At 46.7% G+C, this 24,714-nt stretch overlaps 1 protein-coding gene across 2 annotated transcripts in view; it reads right to left on the bottom strand.

Annotated features, from left to right (window-relative positions):
• LOC110490812 (plexin-B2) overlaps positions 1-24,714 on the bottom strand; it is a 187,241-nt gene that overhangs the window by 34,698 nt on the left and 127,829 nt on the right. For both annotated transcript variants that reach the window (XM_090201080.1, XM_090201081.1), the window contains exons 7-18: positions 13,383-13,517; positions 13,152-13,252; positions 11,235-11,361; positions 10,526-10,682; positions 10,173-10,284; positions 8,798-8,909; positions 8,143-8,244; positions 6,153-6,248; positions 5,262-5,349; positions 4,564-4,727; positions 2,782-2,930; positions 954-1,080 (exon numbers count right to left, since the gene is read on the bottom strand). In XM_090201080.1, coding sequence (XP_090057206.1) covers positions 954-1,080; positions 2,782-2,930; positions 4,564-4,727; positions 5,262-5,349; positions 6,153-6,248; positions 8,143-8,244; positions 8,798-8,909; positions 10,173-10,284; positions 10,526-10,682; positions 11,235-11,361; positions 13,152-13,252; positions 13,383-13,517 — 1,470 coding nt within the window. The remainder of the gene's footprint in view (positions 1-953; positions 1,081-2,781; positions 2,931-4,563; positions 4,728-5,261; positions 5,350-6,152; positions 6,249-8,142; positions 8,245-8,797; positions 8,910-10,172; positions 10,285-10,525; positions 10,683-11,234; positions 11,362-13,151; positions 13,253-13,382; positions 13,518-24,714) is intronic.

Below are 24,714 nucleotides of genomic sequence, written 5' to 3'. Positions count from 1 at the left end.
CCACTGTCACCACAACACAGCTACTGAACACCACTTTGTCACCACAACACAGCTACTGAACACCACAACACAGCTACTGATCACCACTTTGTACTTTATCACCACAAGACAGCAACTGAACACCACAACACAGCTACTGAACACCACAACACAGCTACTGAACACCACACCACTTTATCATCACAACTACTGAACACCACTTTATCACCACAACACAGCTACTGAACACCACTTAGTACTGTATTTTCTCATCAAACAGTACTAAGTATTGCGAGTAGACAGCCAGATCTAGAACAGACCAACTTAAAACGACAGAGACAGAGAGACCGAGAGAGAGCAAACGAGAGCGAGAGAGCAAACGAGAGCGAGAGAGCAAACGAGAGCGAGAGCAAAATAATGTTATGTTCCCTAGAAAATCTGAAGCTTTGATCAAATCTATAAGAAGGATAAGTAGCTCAGTACATTCTCATGGGGACATTGTTATTTTGGCAGAAACAAACAAACAAGAAAATACGAACCCCAAAATAAATTAGTGTAAATATTTACCATGAAGTGAAATAGGCTCCCATTATAGATGTGTTTTTAAGTCAATCATTATACTTGTTAAATTCCCCTGTTAAATTCTGTTTCCTTTCAACAGATGCTATTCTGAATTCTAAGAGCATCTCCTAAGAACAAAGTACATTGATGAACGTGGAGAAGCAAAACCAGCAGAGAGAGACTAACATAGTGGCTGTATGAGCAGAGCTTTAACCACACTAAGAGCCATGTACAGTATGACACATCAGATCACTCCTGCAGTGTGACTCTTACAACAGTTAGGATTCATGTTGGGGTAAAGAATGGCCCTGTAGCTGTATGACACATCAGATCACTCCTGCACAGTGTGACTCTTACAACAGTTAGGATTCATGTTGGGGTAAAGAATGGCCCTGTAGCTGTACGAAACGTACCCTGTAGGTGAAGAGGACCTCTGAACGTCCTCTCCTGCCCCCCTCCACCTCCACCTCCACTACCCCCTGGTTGATGGGACCTGGGAGGTCCACTGAAGACCGGACCGGACCGATCTCACACACAACACTGGAGAAGACACAGAACAGCTGGAGTAAGACAAAGGCCCGGTTTCTCCACCACACACACAAGCAGACATACTGTTCATCCAAATGTTGTGTGTAATGAAATATGTTATTCGCTGGACATAAAAGTGCATTAGAGGCAGGGCCGGTCCTTTCCGTTCTGGCGAGACCAAAAAATGCCACCCCCCCCTTCACAAACCGAGAATAGTCCCAGTAAGCAAAATTATGTTGAAAAGACATCTAAAATATGTATTTTCTAGACGTTTAAATCAGGTTAATTTTCGGTTGTGAATTAAAGTTGAAAAGACAGTAGGCAGTCAATAGTTTGGACACCTACTGTACTCATTCAAGGGTTTTTCTTTATTTATTATTTTCTACATTGTAGAATAATAGTGAAGACATCAAAACTATGAAATAACACATATGGAATCATGTAGTAACCAAAACATGTGTTAACCAGTTGGATTTAGGGGGCGCTATTTTAATTTTTGGATGAAAAACGTTCCCGTTTTAAACAAGATATTTTGTCACGAAAAGATGCTCGACTATGCATATAATTGACAGCTTTGGAAAGAAGACACTGACGTTTCCAAAACTGCAAAGATATTGTCTGTGAGTGCCACAGAACTGATGTTACAGGCGAAACCCAGATAAAAATCCAACCAGGAAGTGCCGCATTTTTTAAAACTGCCTCATGCCAATGACTCCTTATATGGCTGTGAATGAGCTACGAATGAGCTTACGTTTTCCACGTATTCCCAAAGGTGTCTACAGCATTGTGACATCTTTTTAGGCATTTCCATTGAAGAATGGCTGTAAGGGACCATATATAGCATGTGGTCACATGGTGTCTCCCGCAGAAAATCTCGCGTAAAATACTGAGGTAGCCATTTTTCCAATCGCTTCTTATGAGAAACCAACTGCCTCGACGGATATATTATTGAATATATTTGTTAAAAGCACCTTGAGGATGGATCCTAAACAACGTTTGCTGTGTTTCTGTCAATATTATGTAGCTAATTTTGAAAAAAGTTTGGCGTTATAGTTGAAGTATTTTTCGGTCGATTTCTCAGCCAAGCATGGTGAAGAAATGGGAGCTTTTTCGTCCTACAAAAATAATATTCTTGGAAAAAAGGAACATTTGCTATCTAACTGGGAGTCTCCTGAGTGAAAACATCCGAAGTTCTTCAAAGGTAAATGATTTAATTTGATTGCTTTTCTTATTTTTGTGAAAATGTTGCCTGCTGCCAGCAGAGCCTAGCATAGCATTATGCCATGATAAACTTACACAAATGCTTGTCAAGCGTTGGCTGTAACGCATATTTTGAAAATCTGAGATGACAGTGTTGTTAACAAAAGGCTAAGCTTGTGTTTGAATATATTTATTTCATTTAATTTGCGATTTTCATGAGTAGTAAAAGTTTCTAGGGGTATTTATGTCCGCTGCGTTATGCTGATGCGTTTGAGTCTATGATTACGCTCCCGGATACGGGTTTGCTCGTCGTAAAAGGTTAATCAAAATACATGTTATATTTGAGATTGTTAAAAAGTCGCTACCCGTTGCCTTGACGACAGCTCTGCACAATCTTGTCAACTTGTCAAAAATGGACAGAAACAAACTTGAAACCACTGATCTTGACAACGGGATGAAACCCCTGGACAACAGCTGTGATGATTCATTTACAACCCCCCACTATCACTATACCTGGTGGAGACAGAGTATCTGTCCCCCTGGTGAACACAGTCCACTCCAGCCACCGTCACCTTCTTAATGTCCTCCTTCTTTATGCCCAGGTTAGACCCTTTAATGGTCACCACTATCCCACCGTTCAGAGGCCCGAAACGAGGGATGATCTGTGGGGGAGAGAGAGAGAGAGAGGGGATGATTTAGATGAGTGGTCACCACTATCCCACCGTTCAGAGGCCCGAAACGAGGGATGATCTGTGGGGAAGAGAGAGAGAGAGAGGGGGGATGATTTAGATGAGTGGTCACCACTATCCCACCGTTCAGAGGCCCGAAACGAGGGATGATCTGTGGGGAAGAGAGAGAGAGAGGGGGGATGATTTAGATGAGTGGTCACCACTATCCCACCGTTCAGAGGCCCGAAACGAGGGATGATCTGTGGGGAAGAGAGAGAGAGAGAGAGGGGGGATGATTTAGATGAGTGGTCACCACTATCCCACCGTTCAGAGGCCCGAAACGAGGGATGATCTGTGTGGAAGAGAGAGAGAGAGAGGGGATGATTTAGATGAGTGGTCACCACTATCCCACCGTTCAGAGGCCCGAAACGAGGGATGATCTGTGGGGAAGAGAGAGAGAGAGAGAGGGGATGATTTAGATGAGTGGTCACCACTATCCCACCGTTCAGAGGCCCGAAACGAGGGATGATCTGTGGGGGAGAGAGAGAGAGAGAGGGGATGATTTAGATGAGTGGTCACCACTATCCCACCGTTCAGAGGCCCGAAACGAGGGATGATCTGTGGGGAAGAGAGAGAGAGAGAGGGGGGATGATTTAGATGAGTGGTCACCACTATCCCACCGTTCAGAGGCCCGAAACGAGGGATGATCTGTGGGGAAGAGAGAGAGAGAGGGGATGATTTAGATGAGTGGTCACCACTATCCCACCGTTCAGAGGCCCGAAACGAGGGATGATCTGTGGGGAAGAGAGAGAGAGAGAGAGGGGATGATTTAGATGAGTGGTCACCACTATCCCACCGTTCAGAGGCCCGAAACGAGGGATGATCTGTGGGGAAGAGAGAGAGAGAGAGGGGATGATTTAGATGAGTGGTCACCACTATCCCACCATTCAGAGGCCCGAAACGAGGGATGATCTGTGGGGAAGAGAGAGAGAGAGAGGGGATGATTTAGATGAGTGGTCACCACTATCCCACCGTTCAGAGGCCCGAAACGAGGGATGATCTGTGGGGAAGAGAGAGAGAGAGAGGGGATGATTTAGATGAGTGGTCACCACTATCCCACCGTTCAGAGGCCCGAAACGAGGGATGATCTGTGGGGAAGAGAGAGAGAGAGGGGATGATTTAGATGAGTGGTCACCACTATCCCACCGTTCAGAGGCCCGAAACGAGGGATGATCTGTGGGGAAGAGAGAGAGAGGGGGGATGATTTAGATGAGTGTGGTAGATTAATATAGAATATAATGGTCAGTGCCATCAGTGTGTATATAGTAGAACGGTCCTTACAGTAGTATTTCAGTGTGTATATAGTAGAACAGTCTTTACAGTAGTAGATCAGTGTGTATATAGTAGAACGGTCCTTACAGTAGTATTTCAGTGTGTATATAGTAGAACAGTCTTTACAGTAGTAGATCAGTGTGTATATAGTAGAACAGTCTTTACAGTAGTAGTTCAGTGTGTATATAGTAGAACAGTCTTTAGTGACAGCTAAAGGGAAGAAGACAGGAAGGAAGAGTGCACCAGACAGAGGAGAACATCTCTAGTGATAATCAGAGACAGAGACTGTTCTCACCTCAGTGATCTTGGGGTTGGGGCACTGCGCTGGTTCCTGGGACCGGCACAATTCTCTGTACACACAGGACCTCATGTTGGCACACCACACACAGCTGTATTTGGGGTCGGCATTCTTACACAAGCTGCAGTCCTCACGACCCAGAGAACAGTTATACAACACCACTAAGAGATGGAGAGGAGAGGAGGAGGGAGAGAAGGAGGATAGAGTGAGAGGAGAGAGAGGAGATGGAAGAATAGGAGAGAGGAAGGGGAGAGGAGGAGGATAGAGAGAGAGAGAGAAGGTAGAATGGGAGAGAGGAGGAGGGGGAGAGTGAAGAGGGTAGAATGGAGAGAGGAGGATGGAGAGGAGGTAGAGAAGAGCAGGGGGAGAGGTGGAGGATAGAGAGAGAGGAGAGAGAGGAGGGGAAAGAGATCAAACAACGACTCCATACCAATAACCCACCAGTCTATACAGGGTTCACATCTTATTCAAATAAGCTTGAACTTTGTCCCAAAAATGTATGAATAATAATAATGGCTGAATATTAAACATGTCCAATACTGGGGTTATCCAACGCAGGTCCATTAAGGTGAAAGAGTTGAAATGGATCAACAGTTTGAGCAGAATAATCCTGGTTGTAATTCAGTCAGTTGTTTGAACAGAGCATTTAACAGCAGCGCCGCATCAACTCCAGTGTGTCAGACGGTCTGACTCACCAGTCAGAGTGCTGTCAATCTTCTTCTCTGTGTCTCGGTCTTTGATGTGGAAGGACACATTGACCTCCTGCTCCTTGTCGTAGGCAAACTAACACACAGGATAACAGAGAAAACTGACGTCTGAGTTACTGAGGGCCAGAGACATGTCAAAACACACTTGCTGGCTCTTTTTCTCACTCACACAGGACCCCCCCACCACACACACACACACACCCATACATACCCCCACACACACATACCAGGGTTTCTGTTAGCTGGTTATAGCTGGCTTTTGGACCATTAAAAATCTGTTTGGAATAGGCAATTTCTTTTTTGCACAGAATCACAAGCTGACCAATAGGTCAACTGTTCTATTATGGGGGATATTAGATTGACAGGCTGGTGATTCTGCTGTTCTTTACTCGTCTTGTTGTCTGAGGAAGAGTCGGCGTGGACAGTTATTCTATCACCTTCAACGTGAGCATCGTTGCATGTTCTGTTACGATGAAGTACCATCATGTAAATGTTATTTCTGTCATTCTGAGCACCGTGGGTGGACGCCCTAATCAGGTTACCACCCTAACCCTAACCACCCAATGCATATGGGTTCAGTAAACTTCTCAAACATCTTAAATTATAATACTTCCTGTCAAATATCCAGCACCACATTTTCCTAACAAAAACACTGACATGCACGCATGTACACACAATCCACACACAACATAGCTCTTAACTCCATACTGGCAGCCTCTCAAACTCAGTATGAAAACAGATGGGTGGAGAGACAGAGAGAGTTAGAGTACTGGCTGGAGGTGAATGTCTTTGGGACTGAGGGAAAAGACTTGTACTGCTCATGTGGGGCGCTGGGATGTAAAACCTGTGTTGTCTCAACTAGAGGTGGATATTACTGACCTCATAACCCTTGAAGTTGAACTTTAACCCCTCATTAAAGGTGAACTCTTCCTCCGTGTGTTTCATGAGCTCCGTGCCAATTTTAAACGTGTGATCCTGGAGAGAGAGAGAGACAGAGACAGACACAGGACAAGAGAGAGAGAGACAGACACACACAGGACAATAAAGAGAGTCAGAGACACACACAGGACAAGAAAGAGACAAAGACCCACACAGGACAGACAGAGACACACACAGGACAGACAGAGACACACACGGGACAGACAGAGACACACACACGACAGACAGAGACACACACACACACGACAGACAGAGACACACACACGACAGACAGACAGACACACACACGACAGACAGACAGACACACACACGACAGACAGACAGACAGACACGACAGACAGACAGACAGACAGACACACACGACAGACAGACACGACAGACACACAGACAGACACACACGACAGACGACAGACAGACAGACACACAGACAGACAGACACGACAGACAGACAGACAGACACACACGACAGACAGACAGACACACACGACAGACAGACAGACACACACGACAGACAGACAGACACACACACGACAGACAGACAGACACACGACAGACAGACAGACACACGACAGACAGACAGACACACACACGACAGACAGACAGACAGACACACACACGACAGACAGACAGACAGACACGACAGACAGACAGACAGACAGACACACACGACAGACAGACACGACAGACACACAGACAGACACACACGACAGACGACAGACAGACAGACAGACACACAGACAGACAGACACGACAGACAGACAGACAGACACACACGACAGACAGACAGACACACACGACAGACAGACAGACACACACGACAGACAGACAGACACACACACGACAGACAGACACACACACGACAGACAGACACACACACGACAGACAGACAGACAGACACACACACGACAGACAGAGACACACAAACGACAGACAGAGACACACAAGACAGACAGAGACACACACACACACACGACAGACAGAGACACACACACACACACACGACAGAGACACACACACACACACACGACAGACAGAGACACACACACGACAGACAGAGACACACACACGACAGACAGAGACACACACACGACAGACAGAGATACACACAGGACAGACAGAGACACACACACGACAGACAGAGACACACACACGACAGACAGAGATACACACAGGACAGACAGAGATACACACACGACAGACAGAGATACACACAGGACAGAGATACACACAGGACAGACAGAGATACACACAGGACAAGAGATCATGTATATTAGAATGAGTAGAAGTCAGTCAGGCTGTCAGGCACAACGAACCACATTAGATAAACAGTACTGTACATGATCTAATAGTGAATGAGGAAGAAAAGAGGACGTACTCTCATTAGAGGAACAGCTAAGTTAATCATCAATGATAGACGATGACTAAATAGAGGTGTCTGAAATGTCATCCTAGTCCCTACAGTAAACCCAAAATGGCACCATATTCCCTACAGTAAACCCAAAATGGCACCATATTCCTTACAGTAAACCCAAAATGGCACCATATTCCCTACAGTAAACCCAAACTGGCACCATATTCCTTACAGTAAACCCAAAATGGCACCATATTCCCTACAGTAAACCCAAACTGGCACCATATTCCTTACAGTAAACCCAAAATGGCACCATATTCCCTACAGTAAACCCAAAATGGCACCATATTCCTTACAGTAAACCCAAAATGGCACCATATTCCCTACAGTAAACCCAAACTGGCACCATATTCCTTACAGTGAACCCAAAATGGCACCCTATTCCCTAAGTAGTGCACTCAAATGGCACCCTATTCCCTAAGTAGTGCACTCAAATGGCACCCTATTCCCTAAGTAGTGCACTGTATAGGCAATATGGCGTAATTTGGGACGCAAGCCTAAGAGCTGTGTCTATCTCACCTTGTAAATGTCCAGGTTCTTCCCTTGGAAGCTGATGGGGATGAGGTAGCCTACAGGGATGAGATGAGGGTCTGGGTTCTCAAACTGAGGACAGCTATCAGCCTGGAGGGAGAACAGAAGGTAGCTGGTTTAATCAGAGAGACAGACAGACAGACAGACATACAGGCAGACAGACATACAGGCAGACAGACATACAGGCAGACAGACATACAGGCAGACAGACATACAGGCAGACAGACATACAGGCAGACAGACATACAGGCAGACAGACAGACAGACATACAGGCAGACAGACAGACAGACATACAGGCAGACAGACAAGCAGACAGACATACAGGCAGACAGGAAGACAGGAAGACAGACATGCAGACATACAGGCAGACAGGCAGACAGGCAGACAGGCAGACAGGCAGAGCTTGCCAGTTGCCACCTATAAGCCAGAAAGTCGGTAACAGATACAAGCTGGCTCAGAGACAATAGCTCTTTATCAATTCATCTTCCTTCACTTCCTCACATCCTCTCTTCTGGCCTGCTTCTCAAAAGGTATTGGACCTTCTTCTTGAGGAGGCGGGGAGAGAGGACACAAGGAGTTGTGGAAAGACAAAATGAGTTTGAGCCAAACTGTGTAGTTCACCGAGACAGGGCTTCCTCCTACTTGTTGGGCTTTGACGATGTGAGCTCCATCTACAGAGACATCTCTGTCACTGCAGGTGTGGTCCTGGGCATTCCACTGGCACTGCCACTCACTGGTCACACATGCTATACACCTGGGGACAATCAACCAATAGAAGGAAGAGATAAGGTATCAGAGTTTATATAGCCAATGAGAACAGAAAGGTGTTCGGTGTAAAATGACTGAACAGAATAACAGTCAGAAAAGCGTCATTAACTGGTCGTCTCCATAAAGCAGTGGTCACCTACGGGTCCATCTTCAAGGCATTCCTAGTCGATCACCTTGCACTCCTATTGGTCTTACAGTTCTGCTGGGTAGGCAAAGTGTTCCAACCATTTCATTTGTCTGAAGGGACAAACTCCACGACCAGAGAAAGACCGTCAAATAATACAGCAAACAGTTGCTGTTTTTATGAGTGAGTTCTTTAAGTTTTTATTCAGTACTGTCAACACGTTTTTTCTGTAACATTTTACAAAACATAAATGTGCGTCTCCCTAAACATAAATGTGCGTCTCCTCTCTATTGGTCAGCCTCACCGGAGGAAAGGAGAATGCAGGGACTATGAGAGGTGGACCCTCTCTATTGGTCAGCCTCACCGGAGGAAAGGAGAATGCAGGGACTATGAGAGGTGTCCCCTCTCTATTGGTCAGCCTCACCGGAGGAAAGGAGAATGCAGGGACTATGAGAGGTGTCCCCTCTCTATTGGTCAGCCTCACCGGAGGAAAGGAGAATGCAGGGACTATGAGAGGTGTCCCCTCTCTATTGGTCAGCCTCACCGGAGGAAAGGAGAAAGCAGGGACTATGAGAGGTGTCCCCTCTCTATTGGTCAGCCTCACCGGAGGAAAGGAGAATGCAGGGACTATGAGAGGTGTCCCCTCTCTATTGGTCAGCCTCACCGGAGGAAAGGAGAATGCAGGGACTATGAGAAGTGTCCCCTCTCTATTGGTCAGCCTCACCGGAGGAAAGGAGAAAGCAGGGACTGGACGCTCTCCCTCCGCTGAGACTGACCATCAGTCCAGTAAAATAAAAAAGATAATTATTTCAATTTATGCTCAGCAGAGCCTCGCAAATGATACAACTGATCTATTCTGTTATCAAAGCTCGAGTTTTGAAATATAACATGGTCTGAGAAGAACAATAGTCAGGAAGGCATAAAGCCAATATGTTGTGATAATGTATTAGACCTACTGCACAAACCTCATTCCTACACAACAGTTTTTATTAGGTTACTGTTGTGTAGGCTTACATTATTAAGTCCTGTTTATAAAGAATATCTGAGTGGTCGATCTCGGCTTGGAAAGTGATCTTGCCTCAGAAAAGGTTGGTGACCAATAAGGGTTTTACTGGCGACACTTACGGCGTGTTCCTGGACTTCCTGCCGGTGGCGGCACAGTTGTAGAACTTGTATTCGCTGGACGTCACCTCGATGTCGTCGTTGACCAGGATCTTCACCTGCACCGTGACAAAGTCTGAACGCAATACGACAGAATGTCAGTTACCACAGTGCACTGCTCTGAGAGGAAATATTAGCCTGGTCACCTGACTGGTTCTGTACTGAATAAAACACATCGTTGCCTTGTTCAGCAAGACAAAGACAAGTTAGTTAAAGAAACAGACTGATATCTCCAGGCTTAAAAACAGTATACAGGACCCATCTACCACCCAAGGAGCTAAGGACCGGGGTTAGGACCAGTATTCAGGAGGACTCACCCTGCTTGTCAGGTGTAGAGGGGATGTTCACAGGGTCAGGGAGGGCACAGATCACCTTCTGGTCCATCACCACAGCTCCACTAGTGTCCGAACCAAACCTGCACTTGATAATGTCAGAAGGGCCGATCTTGGGGAGGGAGGGGATGTAGATTTCAACCTGGACAGGACAGAAAGAGGTTTTTGAGGAGTGTGAGAGAGAGACAGAAACCAAGAGTGAGAGAGAAACAAGAGAATAAACTTCCTCTTGAATACAAAGAGGTCCATTGAGGAAATGCAATTATGTTTCGAGTCACAGGAATGGTTGTGACAAAAACTCAAGTTCCTGGAGAGAAATGAGATGGAATGAAGTGAAATAAAGGAAGTGACTGATATTCAGGTCTACAGTTTAAAATGTACACAGTTCATTAATCCAGAACTGACCCAGAAAACTCATTTCTGTCTCTGTGTGTGTGTGTGTGTGTGTGTGTGTGTGTGTGTGTGTGTGTGTGTGTGTGTGTGTGTGTGTGTGTGTGTGTGTGTGTGAGAGAGAGAGAGAGAGAGAAATGCACTGGAAGGGAGCAGAGCTTAAAGGAATTGACAAGAGTTAAACTCAGGATGAATGAATTCAGAATGAAGCAAACCCAGCACAACAGCTGAGGGATCTTTCACACTGGAGAAGACAGCTGCCAATGACAGGGAACGTAGACATGTACACTCAACCACTCAGTACCTGCTCGGTCTTCCTACAGCTGAGGTTGGGTGGGTTAAACGCCTGGATCTGAACACACTGCTGGTTGGGGCTCCACAGCCACGTGTTGTCATCCTCAGCCCTGGGACAGTCTCCCTTCCTGGTACACCTGGACGAGAAGAGACCAGTCACACTCTGGACTACAGCTAACCCTGGACTACAGCTAACCAGGAGTCTGGACTACAGCTAACCCTGGCCTACAGATAACCCTGGTCTACAGCTAACCCTGGACTACAGCTAACCCTGGGGACTACAGCTAACCCTGGACTACAGCTAACCCTGGACTACAGCTAACCAGGAGTCTGGACTACAGCTAACCCTGGCCTATAGCTAACCAGGAGTCTGGACTACAGCTAACCCTGGACTACAGCTAACCCTGGACTACAGCTAACCAGGAGTCTGGACTACAGCTAACCCTGGCCTATAGCTAACCAGGAGTCTGGACTACAGCTAACCCTGGCCTACAGCTAACCCTGGACTACAGCTAACCAGGAGTCTGGACTACAGCTAACCCTGGCCTACAGCTAACCCTGGCCTACAGCTAACCAGGAGTCTGGACTACAGCTAACCAGGAGTCTGGACTACAGCTAACCAGGAGTCTGGACTACAGCTAACCAGGAGTCTGGACTACAGCTAACCAGGAGTCTGGACTACAGCTAACCAGGAGTCTGTACCTGTATCCAGGCCCAGTTCCTCACTGATAGGAGCTAAAGAGAGAAACTAGTCCTGGACCATCTATAACAGGATAAATCAGTACTAAGCTCATAAGACATTTATATGTTACATTGTATTATTCATTGAAAAGATCAATGAGCAGCAGGAAATATTGCAGCTATAATCAATGTTCCCCCAAAGAATTGTCACTGAGCAAATTTCAAGTCTGTTGACTTCCAGCGCGCGTTTACTGTGAACACTGAGGCTGTACCTGCTTTAAGTTACAGCTTTAAACAGTGACTATGTAGGTTACTGTGGCTATTTGATTATAATGTAGGCCTACCAGAGTGGCCTACCAGAGTGGCCTACCAGAGTGGCCTACCCTCAAAAACATGGAGAACATTCATTGAACACCACACATTTTAACATGGAAATAGCTGTTCTATCATTCAGCCTACAGTAGCAGCCAATGTGTGGTGTTCAATGTAGGCCTACATTCCATGAGACTTTTGAAAAAAACATGCAGGGCTTGACATGAACCTGTTCATCCACCTGTCCTTCAGACAAGGAGGGGACTGAAAATGTTGTGTTGATGCGAAAAGCACTTTTCTAAATAAAATGCATTATTATTCCCATACCATTATTACAGAGTATCAGACAAATTACGCTACCCTCTGCCTATTGGCTACTTGGCTTATTCAAGCCTGTCTCAAAATACAACACTGCCCCTTTAAGACAAAAAAAAATTGCATCTGGACTACAGCTAACCAGGAGTCTGGTCTCATGGCTTTTCAAAGATGGCTAGAAATGTACAGGTTGTGTGCTCCTGTAGGACGCAATCCCTCCCCTATCGTCCCCTATCGTTGACTACAAATGACCTATAACTGGGATAATAACTCTCTAACTAGCAAAGGACATGAACAAATGTGCCACATGTGGCTACATGCAGCTCTGATTGGTTAAGGAGCACCGGTCTGTGTAGAGTACAGCTCAGCCGTGCCTGTCCATGGAATACAATCCGACAGCGTGCGTTCTGCCTCGGTATGTTGCATTGAAAGCGTGGATTCAATCACAATTCCCACAGTAAAGGGAAACGTTGATAGTGTTAACTAAAAGTCTAGAAAGTTGAGTGAAGTTGAATCTCGTGCTTCTCTACGCCGGGCTGGTATTTCTTCTGCGCGACAGTCCGAGAGGAGCTGCACCCTGCTTAGAGGGAACATTGGCTATAACTGGGACTGTACTCACTTGCCCTGCAGCACACACCAGCCACAGTAGGGGTCTTTCTGTGCCACACAGGACTGGCAGTCTGTCTTCAGGTGGCACGCCTGCACTGGCACCTTGGTGATCTATGAGCAAAACAAAAACGTCTGATTCAAACATGGCTTTGATACGGTACTAACCTAAATGCATGGAACGCCTCACACTGATGAAAATCTACGCTATGGAATAAAGTTCCACGTTAAGATCACGGCTCACCTTCTTCTCTGTGGTGATGTAGAGGTGTGTGAGGCTGGTGTCAAACAGCAGGTTCTTGTTGACCTTGTCCCCGGTGTTCTCCCCAGGGGCGCGGCCGTACACCTCTGGACTGGTCGACAGGTGCAGCTTCAACACCTACGTTATACGAGCAGAAAGAAGACAGAGAAGGCGGCCGGGTCGATGCAGAAGACGTTAGTCAACTATTAAGGAAAATACATACAAGTCAGAGCAGCCTATTGAATAACATTCCAGCAGGACGAGTTTCTGTCCAGCAGACGCTCTTATGTAGAGCAGCCTATTGAATAACATTCCAGCAGGACGAGGTTCTGTTCAGCAGACGCTCTTATGTAGAGCAGCCTATTGAATAACATTCCAGCAGGACGAGGTTCTGTTCAGCAGACGCTCTTATGTAGAGCAGCCTATTGAATAACATTCCAGCAGGACGAGTTTCTGTCCAGCAGACGCTCTTATGTAGAGCAGCCTATTGAATAACATTCCAGCAGGACGAGGTTCTGTCCAGCAGACGCTCTTATGTAGAGCAGCCTATTGAATAACATTCCAGCAGGACGAGGTTCTGTCCAGCAGACGCTCTTATGTAGAGCAGCCTATTGAATAACATTCCAGCAGGACGAGGTTCTGTCCAGCAGACGCTCTTATGTAGAGCAGCCTATTGAATAACATTCCAGCAGGACGAGGTTCTGTTCAGCAGACGCTCTTATGTAGAGCAGCCTATTGAATAACATTCCAGCAGGACGAGGTTCTGTCCAGCAGACGCTCTTATGTAGAGCAGCCTATTGAATAACATTCCAGCAGGACGAGGTTCTGTTCATCAGACGCTCTTATGTAGAGCAGCCTATTGAATAACATTCCAGCAGGAGGAGGTTCTGTCCAGCAGACGCTCTTATGTAGAGCAGCCTATTGAATAACATTCCAGCAGGACGAGGTTCTGTCCAGCAGACGCTCTTATGTAGAGCAGCCTATTGAATAACATTCCAGCAGGATGAGGTTCTGTCCAGCAGACGCTCTTATGTAGAGCAGCCTATTGAATAACATTCCAGCAGGACGAGTTTCTGTCCAGCAGACGCTCTTATGCAGAGCAGCCTATTGAATAACATTCCAGCAGGACGAGGTTCTGTCCAGCAGACGCTCTTATGTAGAGCAGCCTATTGAATAACATTCCAGCAGGACGAGTTTCTGTCCAGCAGACGCTCTTATGCAGAGCAGCCTATTGAATAACATTCCAGCAGGACGAGGTTCTGTCCAGCAGACGCTCTTATGCAGAGCAGCCTATTGAATAACATTCCAGCAGGACGAGGTTCTGTCCAGCAGACGCTCTTATGTAGAGCAGCCTATTGAATAACATTCCAGCAGGACGAGTTTCTGTCCAGCAGACGCTCTTATGCAGAGCAGCCTATTGAATAACATTCCAGCAGGACGAGTTTCTGTCCAGCAGACGCTCTTATGCAGAGCAGCCTATTGAATAACATTCCAGCAGGACGAGTTTCTGTCCAGCAGACGCTCTTATGCAGAGCAGCCTATTGAATAACATTCCAGCAGGACGAGGTTCTGTCCAGCAGACGCTCTTATGTAGAGCAGCCTATTGAATAACATTCCAGCAGGACGAGTTTCTGTCCAGCAGACGTTCTTATGTAGAGCAACAGGTTAACAGGTCAATACTAAGGTGGTAGCTAGTAGTGACAGGTCAATACTAAGGTGGTAGCTAGTAGTGACAGGTCAACACTAAGGTGGTAGCTAGTAGTGACAGGTCAATAGTAAGGTTGTAGTTAGTAGTGACAGGTCGATAGTAAGGTGTTAGCTAGTAGTGACAGGTCAACAGTAAGGTGGTAGCTAGTAGTGACAGGTTAACAGTAAGGTGGTAGCTAGCAGTGACAGGTCAGCAGTAAGGTGGTAGCTAGTAGTGACAGGTCAACAGTAAGGTGGTAGCTAGTAGTGACAGGTCAATACTAACGTGGTAGCCAGTAGTGACAGGTCAATACTAACGTGGTAGCCAGTAGTGACAGGTCAATAGTAAGGTGGTAGCCAGTAGTGACAGGTCAATAGTAAGGTGGTAGCTAGTAGTGACAGGTCAATACAAAGGTGGTAGCTAGTAGTGACAGGTCAATACTAAGGTGGTAGCTAGTAGTGACAGGTCAATAGTAAGGTGGTAGCCAGTAGTGACAGGTCAATAGTAAGGTGGTAGCTAGTAGTGACAGGTCAATACTAAGGTGGTAGCTAGTAGTGACAGGTCAACACTAAGGTGGTAGCTAGTAGTGACAGGTCAACACTAAGGTGGTAGCTAATAGTGACAGGTCAATACTAAGGTGGTAGCTAGTAGTGACAGGTCAACACTAAGGTGGTAGCTAGTAGTGACAGGTCAACAGTAAGGTGGTAGCTAGTAGTGACAGTTCAACAGTAAGGTGGTAGCTAGTAGTGACAGGTTAACAGTAAGGTGGTAGCTAGTAGTGACAGGTTAACAGTAAGGTGGTAGCTAGTAGTGACAGGTCAACAGTAAGGTGGTAGCTAGTAGTGACAGGTCAACAGTAAGGTGGTAGCTAGTAGTGACAGGTCAACAGTAAGGTGGTAGCTAGTAGTGACAGGTCAAAAGTAAGGTGGTAGCTAGTAGTGACAGGTTAACAGTAAGGTGGTAGCTAGCAGTGACAGGTCAACAGTAAGGTGGTAGCTAGTAGTGACAGGTCAACACTAAGGTGGTAGCTAGTAGTGACAGGTCAACAGTAAGGTGGTAGCTAGTAGTGACAGGTCAACAGTAAGGTGGTAGCTAGCAGTGACAGGTCAACAGTAAGGTGGTAGCTAGTAGTGACAGGTCAACAGTAAGGTGGTAGCTAGCAGTGACAGGTCAACAGTAAGGTGGTAGCTAGCAGTGACAGGTCAACAGTAAGGTGGTAGCTAGCAGTGACAGGTCAACAGTAAGGTGGTAGCTAGTAGTGACAGGTCAACACTAAGGTGGTAGCTAGTAGTGACAGGTCAATACTAAGGTGGTAGCTAGTAGTGACAGGTCAACACTAAGGTGGTAGCTAGTAGTGACAGGTCAACAGTAAGGTGGTAGCTAGTAGTGACAGGTCAACAGTAAGGTGGTAGCTAGTAGTGACAGGTTAACAGTAAGGTGGTAGCTAGTAGTGACAGGTTAACAGTAAGGTGGTAGCTAGTAGTGACAGGTCAACAGTAAGGTGGTAGCTAGTAGTGACAGGTCAACAGTAAGGTGGTAGCTAGTAGTGACAGGTCAACAGTAAGGTGGTAGCTAGTAGTGACAGGTCAAAAGTAAGGTGGTAGCTAGTAGTGACAGGTTAACAGTAAGGTGGTAGCTAGCAGTGACAGGTCAACACTAAGGTGGTAGCTAGTAGTGACAGGTCAACACTAAGGTGGTAGCTAGTAGTGACAGGTCAACAGTAAGGTGGTAGCTAGTAGTGACAGGTCAACAGTAAGGTGGTAGCTAGCAGTGACAGGTCAACAGTAAGGTGGTAGCTAGTAGTGACAGGTCAACAGTAAGGTGGTAGCTAGCAGTGACAGGTCAACAGTAAGGTGGTAGCTAGCAGTGACAGGTCAACAGTAAGGTGGTAGCTAGCAGTGACAGGTCAACAGTAAGGTGGTAGCTAGTAGTGACAGGTCAATAGTAAGGTGGTAGCTAGTAGTGACAGGTCAACAGTAAGGTGGTAGCTAGCAGTGACAGGTCAACAGTAAGGTGGTAGCTAGCAGTGACAGGTCAACAGTAAGGTGGTAGCTAGCAGTGACAGGTCAACAGTAAGGTGGTAGCTAGTAGTGACAGGTCAACAGTAAGGTGGTAGCTAGTAGTGACAGGTCAACAGTAAGGTGGTAGCTAGTAGTGACAGGTCAACAGTAAGGTGGTAGCTAGTAGTGACAGGTCAACAGTAAGGTGGTAGCTAGCAGTGACAGGTCAATATTAAGGTGGTAGCTAGCAGTGACAGGTCAATACTAAGGTGGTAGCTAGTAGTGACAGGTCAATACTAAGGTGGTAGCTAGCAGTGACAGGTCAATACTAAGGTGGTAGCTAGCAGTGACAGGTCAACAGTAAGGTGGTAGCTAGCAGTGACAGGTCAACAGTAAGGTGGTAGCTAGCAGTGACAGGTCAACAGTAAGGTGGTAGCTAGTAGTGACAGGTCAACAGTAAGGTGGTAGCTAGTAGTGACAGGTCAACAGTAAGGTGGTAGCTAGTAGTGACAGGTCAACAGTAAGGTGGTAGCTAGTAGTGACAGGTCAACAGTAAGGTGGTAGCTAGCAGTGACAGGTCAACAGTAAGGTGGTAGCTAGTAGTGACAGGTCAACAGTAAGGTGGTAGCTAGTAGTGACAGGTCAACAGTAAGGTGGTAGCTAGCAGTGACAGGTCAACAGTAAGGTGGTAGCTAGTAGTGACAGGTCAACAGTAAGGTGGTAGCTAGTAGTGACAGGTCAACAGTAAGGTGGTAGCTAGCAGTGACAGGTCAACAGTAAGGTGGTAGCTAGTAGTGACAGGTCAACAGTAAGGTGGTAGCTAGCAGTGACAGGTCAACAGTAAGGTGGTAGCTAGCAGTGACAGGTCAACAGTAAGGTGGTAGCTAGCAGTGACAGGTCAACAGTAAGGTGGTACCTAGTAGTGACAGGTCAACAGTAAGGTGGTACCTAGTAGTGACAGGTCAACAGTAAGGTGGTAGCTAGCAGTGACAGGTCAACAGTAAGGTGGTAGCTAGTAGTGACAGGTCAACAGTAAGATGGTAGCTAGTAGTGACAGGTCAACAGTAAGATGGTAGCTAGTAGTGACAGGTCAACAGTAAGATGGTAGCTAGCAGTGACAGGTCAACAGTAAGGTGGTAGCTAGCAGTGACAGGTCAACAGTAAGGTGGTAGCTAGCAGTGACAGGTCAACAGTAAGGTGGTAGCTAGCAGTGACAGGTCAACAGTAAGGTGGTAGCTAGTAGTGACAGGTCAACAGTAAGGTGGTAGCTAGCAGTGACAGGTCAACAGTAAGGTGGTAGCTAGTAGTGACAGGTCAACAGTAAGGTGGTAGCTAGTAGTGACAGGTCAACAGTAAGGTGGTAGCTAGCAGTGACAGGTCAACAGTAAGGTGGTAGCTAGTAGTGACAGGTCAACAGTAAGGTGGTAGCTAGTAGTGACAGGTCAATACTAACGTGGTAGCCAGTAGTGACAGGTCAATACTAACGTGGTAGCCAGTAGTGACAGGTCAATAGTAAGGTTGTAGTTAGTAGTGACAGGTCAACAGTAAGGTGGTAGCTAGTAGTGACAGGTCAACAGTAAGGTGGTAGCTAGTAGTGACAGGTCAACAGTAAGGTGGTAGCTAGCAGTGACAGGTCAACAGTAAGGTGGTAGCTAGTAGTGACAGGTCAACAGTAAGTTGGTAGCTAGTAGTGACAGGTCAACAGTAAGGTGGTAGCTAGCAGTGACAGGTCAACAGTAAGGTGGTAGCTAGTAGTGACAGGTCAACAGTAAGGTGGTAGCTAGTAGTGACAGGTCAACAGTAAGGTGGTAGCTAGCAGTGACAGATCAACAGTAAGGTGGTAGCTAGTAGTGACAGGTCAACAGTAAGGTGGTAGCTAGTAGTGACAGGTCAACAGTAAGGTGGTAGCTAGCAGTGACAGGTCAACAGTAAGGTGGTAGCTAGTAGTGACAGGTCAACAGTAAGGTGGTAGCTAGTAGTGACAGGTCAATACTAACGTGGTAGCCAGTAGTGACAGGTCAATACTAACGTGGTAGCCAGTAGTGACAGGTCAATACTAACGTGGTAGCCAGTAGTGACAGGTCAATAGTAAGGTTGTAGGTAGTAGTGACAGGTCAACAGTAAGGTGGTAGCTAGTAGTGACAGGTCAACAGTAAGGTGGTAGCTAGTAGTGACAGGTCAACAGTAAGGTGGTAGCTAGCAGTGACAGGTCAACAGTAAGGTGGTAGCTAGTAGTGACAGGTCAACAGTAAGATGGTAGCTAGTAGTGACAGGTCAACAGTAAGGTGGTAGCTAGCAGTGACAGGTCAACAGTAAGGTGGTAGCTAGTAGTGACAGGTCAATACTAAGGTGGTAGCTAGTAGTGACAGGTCAACAGTAAGGTGGTAGCTAGCAGTGACAGGTCAACAGTAAGGTGGTAGCTAGTAGTGACAGGTCAACAGTAAGATGGTAGCTAGTAGTGACAGGTCAACAGTAAGGTGGTAGCTAGCAGTGACAGGTCAACAGTAAGGTGGTAGCTAGTAGTGACAGGTCAACAGTAAGGTGGTAGCTAGTAGTGACAGATCAACAGTAAGGTGGTAGCTAGTAGTGACAGATCAACAGTAAGGTGGTAGCTAGTAGTGACAGATCAACAGTAAGGTGGTAGCTAGTAGTGACAGATCAACAGTAAGGTGGTAGCTAGCAGTGACAGGTCAACAGTAAGGTGGTAGCTAGCAGTGACAGGTCAACAGTAAGGTGGTAGCTAGCAGTGACAGGTCAACAGTAAGGTGGTAGCTAGTAGTGACAGGTCAACAGTAAGGTGGTAGCTAGCAGTGACAGATCAACAGTAAGGTGGTAGCTAGCAGTGACAGATCAACAGTAAGGTGGTAGCTAGCAGTGACAGGTCAACAGTAAGGTGGTAGCTAGTAGTGACAGGTCAACAGTAAGGTGGTAGCTAGTAGTGACAGGTCAACAGTAAGGTGGTAGCTAGCAGTGACAGGTCAACAGTAAGGTGGTAGCTAGTAGTGACAGGTCAACAGTAAGGTGGTAGCTAGTAGTGACAGGTCAACAGTAAGGTGGTAGCTAGCAGTGACAGATCAACAGTAAGGTGGTAGCTAGTAGTGACAGGTCAACAGTAAGATGGTAGCTAGCAGTGACAGGTCAACAGTAAGGTGGTAGCTAGTAGTGACAGGTCAACAGTAAGGTGGTAGCTAGTAGTGACAGGTCAACACTAAGGTGGTAGCTAGTAGTGACAGGTTAACAGTAAGGTGGTAGCTAGCAGTGACAGGTCAACACTAAGGTGGTAGCTAGTAGTGACAGGTCAACAGTAAGGTGGTAGCTAGCAGTGACAGGTCAACAGTAAGGTGGTAGCTAGCAGTGACAGGTCAACAGTAAGGTGGTAGCTAGTAGTGACAGGTCAACAGTAAGGTGGTAGCTAGTAGTGACAGGTCAACAGTAAGGTGGTAGCTAGCAGTGACAGGTTAACAGTAAGGTGGTAGCTAGTAGTGACAGGTCAACAGTAAGGTGGTAGCTAGTAGTGACAGGTCAACAGTAAGGTGGTAGCTAGCAGTGACAGGTCAACAGTAAGGTGGTAGCTAGCAGTGACAGGTCAACAGTAAGGTGGTAGCTAGCAGTGACAGGTCAACAGTAAGGTGGTAGCTAGCAGTGACAGGTCAACAGTAAGGTGGTAGCTAGCAGTGACAGGTCAACAGTAAGGTGGTAGCTAGCAGTGACAGGTCAACAGTAAGGTGGTAGCTAGCAGTGACAGGTCAACAGTAAGGTGGTAGCTAGCAGTGACAGGTCAACAGTAAGGTGGTAGCTAGCAGTGACAGGTCAACAGTAAGGTGGTAGCTAGTAGTGACAGGTTAACAGTAAGGTGGTAGCTAGCAGTGACAGGTCAACAGTAAGGTGGTAGCTAGTAGTGACAGATCAACAGTAAGGTGGTAGCTAGTAGTGACAGGTCAACAGTAAGGTGGTAGCTAGCAGTGACAGGTCAACAGTAAGGTGGTAGCTAGCAGTGACAGGTCAACAGTAAGGTGGTAGCTAGCAGTGACAGGTCAACAGTAAGGTGGTAGCTAGCAGTGACAGGTCAACAGTAAGGTGGTAGCTAGCAGTGACAGGTCAACAGTAAGGTGGTAGCTAGCAGTGACAGGTCAACAGTAAGGTGGTAGCTAGTAGTGACAGGTTAACAGTAAGGTGGTAGCTAGCAGTGACAGGTCAACAGTAAGGTGGTAGCTAGTAGTGACAGATCAACAGTAAGGTGGTAGCTAGTAGTGACAGGTCAACAGTAAGGTGGTAGCTAGCAGTGACAGGTCAACAGTAAGGTGGTAGCTAGTAGTGACAGGTTAACAGTAAGGTGGTAGCTAGCAGTGACAGGTCAACAGTAAGGTGGTAGCTAGTAGTGACAGGTCAACAGTAAGGTGGTAGCTAGCAGTGACAGGTCAACAGTAAGGTGGTAGCTAGTAGTGACAGGTTAACAGTAAGGTGGTAGCTAGCAGTGACAGGTCAACAGTAAGGTGGTAGCTAGTAGTGACAGATCAACAGTAAGGTGGTAGCTAGCAGTGACAGGTCAACAGTAAGGTGGTAGCTAGTAGTGACAGGTCAACAGTAAGGTGGTAGCTAGTAGTGACAGGTCAACAGTAAGGTGGTAGCTAGCAGTGACAGATCAACAGTAAGGTGGTAGCTAGCAGTGACAGGTCAACAGTCAGATGGTAGCTAGTAGTGACAGGTCAACAGTAAGGTGGTAGCTAGTAGTGACAGGTCAACAGTAAGGTGGTAGCTAGTAGTGACAGGTCAACAGTAAGGTGGTAGCTAGTAGTGACAGGTCAACAGTAAGGTGGTAGCTAGCAGTGACAGGTCAACAGTAAGGTGGTAGCTAGCAGTGACAGGTCAACAGTAAGGTGGTAGCTAGCAGTGACAGGTCAACAGTAAGGTGGTAGCTAGCAGTGACAGGTCAACAGTAAGGTGGTAGCTAGTAGTGACAGGTCAACAGTAAGGTGGTAGCTAGCAGTGACAGGTCAACAGTAAGGTGGTAGCTAGTAGTGACAGGTCAACAGTAAGGTGGTAGCTAGTAGTGACAGGTTAACAGTAAGATGGTAGCTAGCAGTGACAGGTCAACAGTAAGGTGGTAGCTAGTAGTGACAGGTCAACAGTAAGGTGGTAGCTAGCAGTGACAGGTCAACAGTAAGGTGGTAGCTAGTAGTGACAGGTCAACAGTAAGGTGGTAGCTAGTAGTGACAGGTTAACAGTAAGGTGGTAGCTAGTAGTGACAGGTCAACAGTAAGGTGGTAGCTAGTAGTGACAGGTCAACAGTAAGGTGGTAGCTAGTAGTGACAGGTCAACAGTAAGGTGGTAGCTAGTAGTGACAGGTCAACAGTAAGATGGTAGCTAGTAGTGACAGGTCAACAGTAAGGTGGTAGCTAGCAGTGACAGGTCAACAGTAAGGTGGTAGCTAGTAGTGACAGGTTAACAGTAAGGTGGTAGCTAGCAGTGACAGGTCAACAGTAAGGTGGTAGCTAGTAGTGACAGGTCAACAGTAAGGTGGTAGCTAGCAGTGACAGGTCAACAGTAAGGTGGTAGCTAGTAGTGACAGGTTAACAGTAAGGTGGTAGCTAGCAGTGACAGGTCAACAGTAAGGTGGTAGCTAGTAGTGACAGATCAACAGTAAGGTGGTAGCTAGCAGTGACAGATCAACAGTAAGGTGGTAGCTAGTAGTGACAGGTCAACAGTAAGGTGGTAGCTAGTAGTGACAGGTCAACAGTAAGGTGGTAGCTAGCAGTGACAGGTCAACAGTAAGGTGGTAGCTAGCAGTGACAGGTCAACAGTAAGGTGGTAGCTAGCAGTGACAGGTCAACAGTAAGGTGGTAGCTAGTAGTGACAGATCAACAGTAAGGTGGTAGCTAGCAGTGACAGGTCAACAGTAAGGTGGTAGCTAGTAGTGACAGGTCAACAGTAAGGTGGTAGCTAGTAGTGACAGGTCAACAGTAAGGTGGTAGCTAGCAGTGACAGATCAACAGTAAGGTGGTAGCTAGCAGTGACAGGTCAACAGTAAGATGGTAGCTAGCAGTGACAGGTCAACAGTAAGGTGGTAGCTAGTAGTGACAGGTCAACAGTAAGGTGGTAGCTAGTAGTGACAGGTCAACAGTAAGGTGGTAGCTAGTAGTGACAGGTCAACAGTAAGGTGGTAGCTAGTAGTGACAGGTCAACAGTAAGGTGGTAGCTAGCAGTGACAGGTCAACAGTAAGGTGGTAGCTAGTAGTGACAGGTCAACAGTAAGGTGGTAGCTAGTAGTGACAGGTCAACAGTAAGGTGGTAGCTAGTAGTGACAGGTCAACAGTAAGGTGGTAGCTAGCAGTGACAGGTCAACAGTAAGGTGGTAGCTAGTAGTGACAGGTTAACAGTAAGGTGGTAGCTAGCAGTGACAGGTCAACAGTAAGGTGGTAGCTAGTAGTGACAGATCAACAGTAAGGTGGTAGCTAGCAGTGACAGGTCAACAGTAAGGTGGTAGCTAGTAGTGACAGGTCAACAGTAAGGTGGTAGCTAGTAGTGACAGGTCAACAGTAAGGTGGTAGCTAGCAGTGACAGATCAACAGTAAGGTGGTAGCTAGCAGTGACAGGTCAACAGTAAGGTGGTAGCTAGCAGTGACAGGTCAACAGTAAGGTGGTAGCTAGTAGTGACAGGTCAACAGTAAGGTGGTAGCTAGTAGTGACAGGTCAACAGTAAGGTGGTAGCTAGTAGTGACAGGTCAACAGTAAGGTGGTAGCTAGCAGTGACAGGTCAACAGTAAGGTGGTAGCTAGCAGTGACAGGTCAACAGTAAGGTGGTAGCTAGCAGTGACAGGTCAACAGTAAGGTGGTAGCTAGTAGTGACAGGTCAACAGTAAGGTGGTAGCTAGCAGTGACAGGTCAACAGTAAGGTGGTAGCTAGTAGTGACAGGTCAACAGTAAGGTGGTAGCTAGTAGTGACAGGTTAACAGTAAGATGGTAGCTAGCAGTGACAGGTCAACAGTAAGGTGGTAGCTAGCAGTGACAGGTCAACAGTAAGGTGGTAGCTAGCAGTGACAGGTCAACAGTAAGGTGGTAGCTAGTAGTGACAGGTCAACAGTAAGGTGGTAGCTAGTAGTGACAGGTCAACAGTAAGGTGGTAGCTAGTAGTGACAGGTCAACAGTAAGGTGGTAGCTAGCAGTGACAGGTCAACAGTAAGGTGGTAGCTAGTAGTGACAGGTCAACAGTAAGGTGGTAGCTAGTAGTGACAGGTCAACAGTAAGGTGGTAGCTAGTAGTGACAGGTCAACAGTAAGGTGGTAGCTAGCAGTGACAGGTCAACAGTAAGGTGGTAGCTAGTAGTGACAGGTCAACAGTAAGGTGGTAGCTAGTAGTGACAGGTCAACAGTAAGGTGGTGGCTAGTAGTGACAGGTCAACAGTAAGGTGGTAGCTAGTAGTGACAGGTCAACAGTAAGGTGGTAGCTAGCAGTGACAGGTCAACAGTAAGGTGGTAGCTAGCAGTGACAGGTCAACAGTAAGGTGGTAGCTAGCAGTGACAGGTCAACAGTAAGGTGGTAGCTAGTAGTGACAGGTCAACAGTAAGGTGGTAGCTAGCAGTGACAGGTCAACAGTAAGGTGGTAGCTAGCAGTGACAGGTTAACAGTAAGGTGGTAGCTAGTAGTGACA

The sequence above is a fragment of the Oncorhynchus mykiss genome, chromosome 15 (genome assembly GCF_057628025.1).
Source record: "Oncorhynchus mykiss isolate SJ-2025 chromosome 15, ASM5762802v1, whole genome shotgun sequence".
Classification (NCBI taxonomy): domain Eukaryota; kingdom Metazoa; phylum Chordata; class Actinopteri; order Salmoniformes; family Salmonidae; genus Oncorhynchus; species Oncorhynchus mykiss.
Note: the sequence above shows the minus strand (reverse complement) of the source record. Positions and strands in the feature narration are given on the sequence as shown.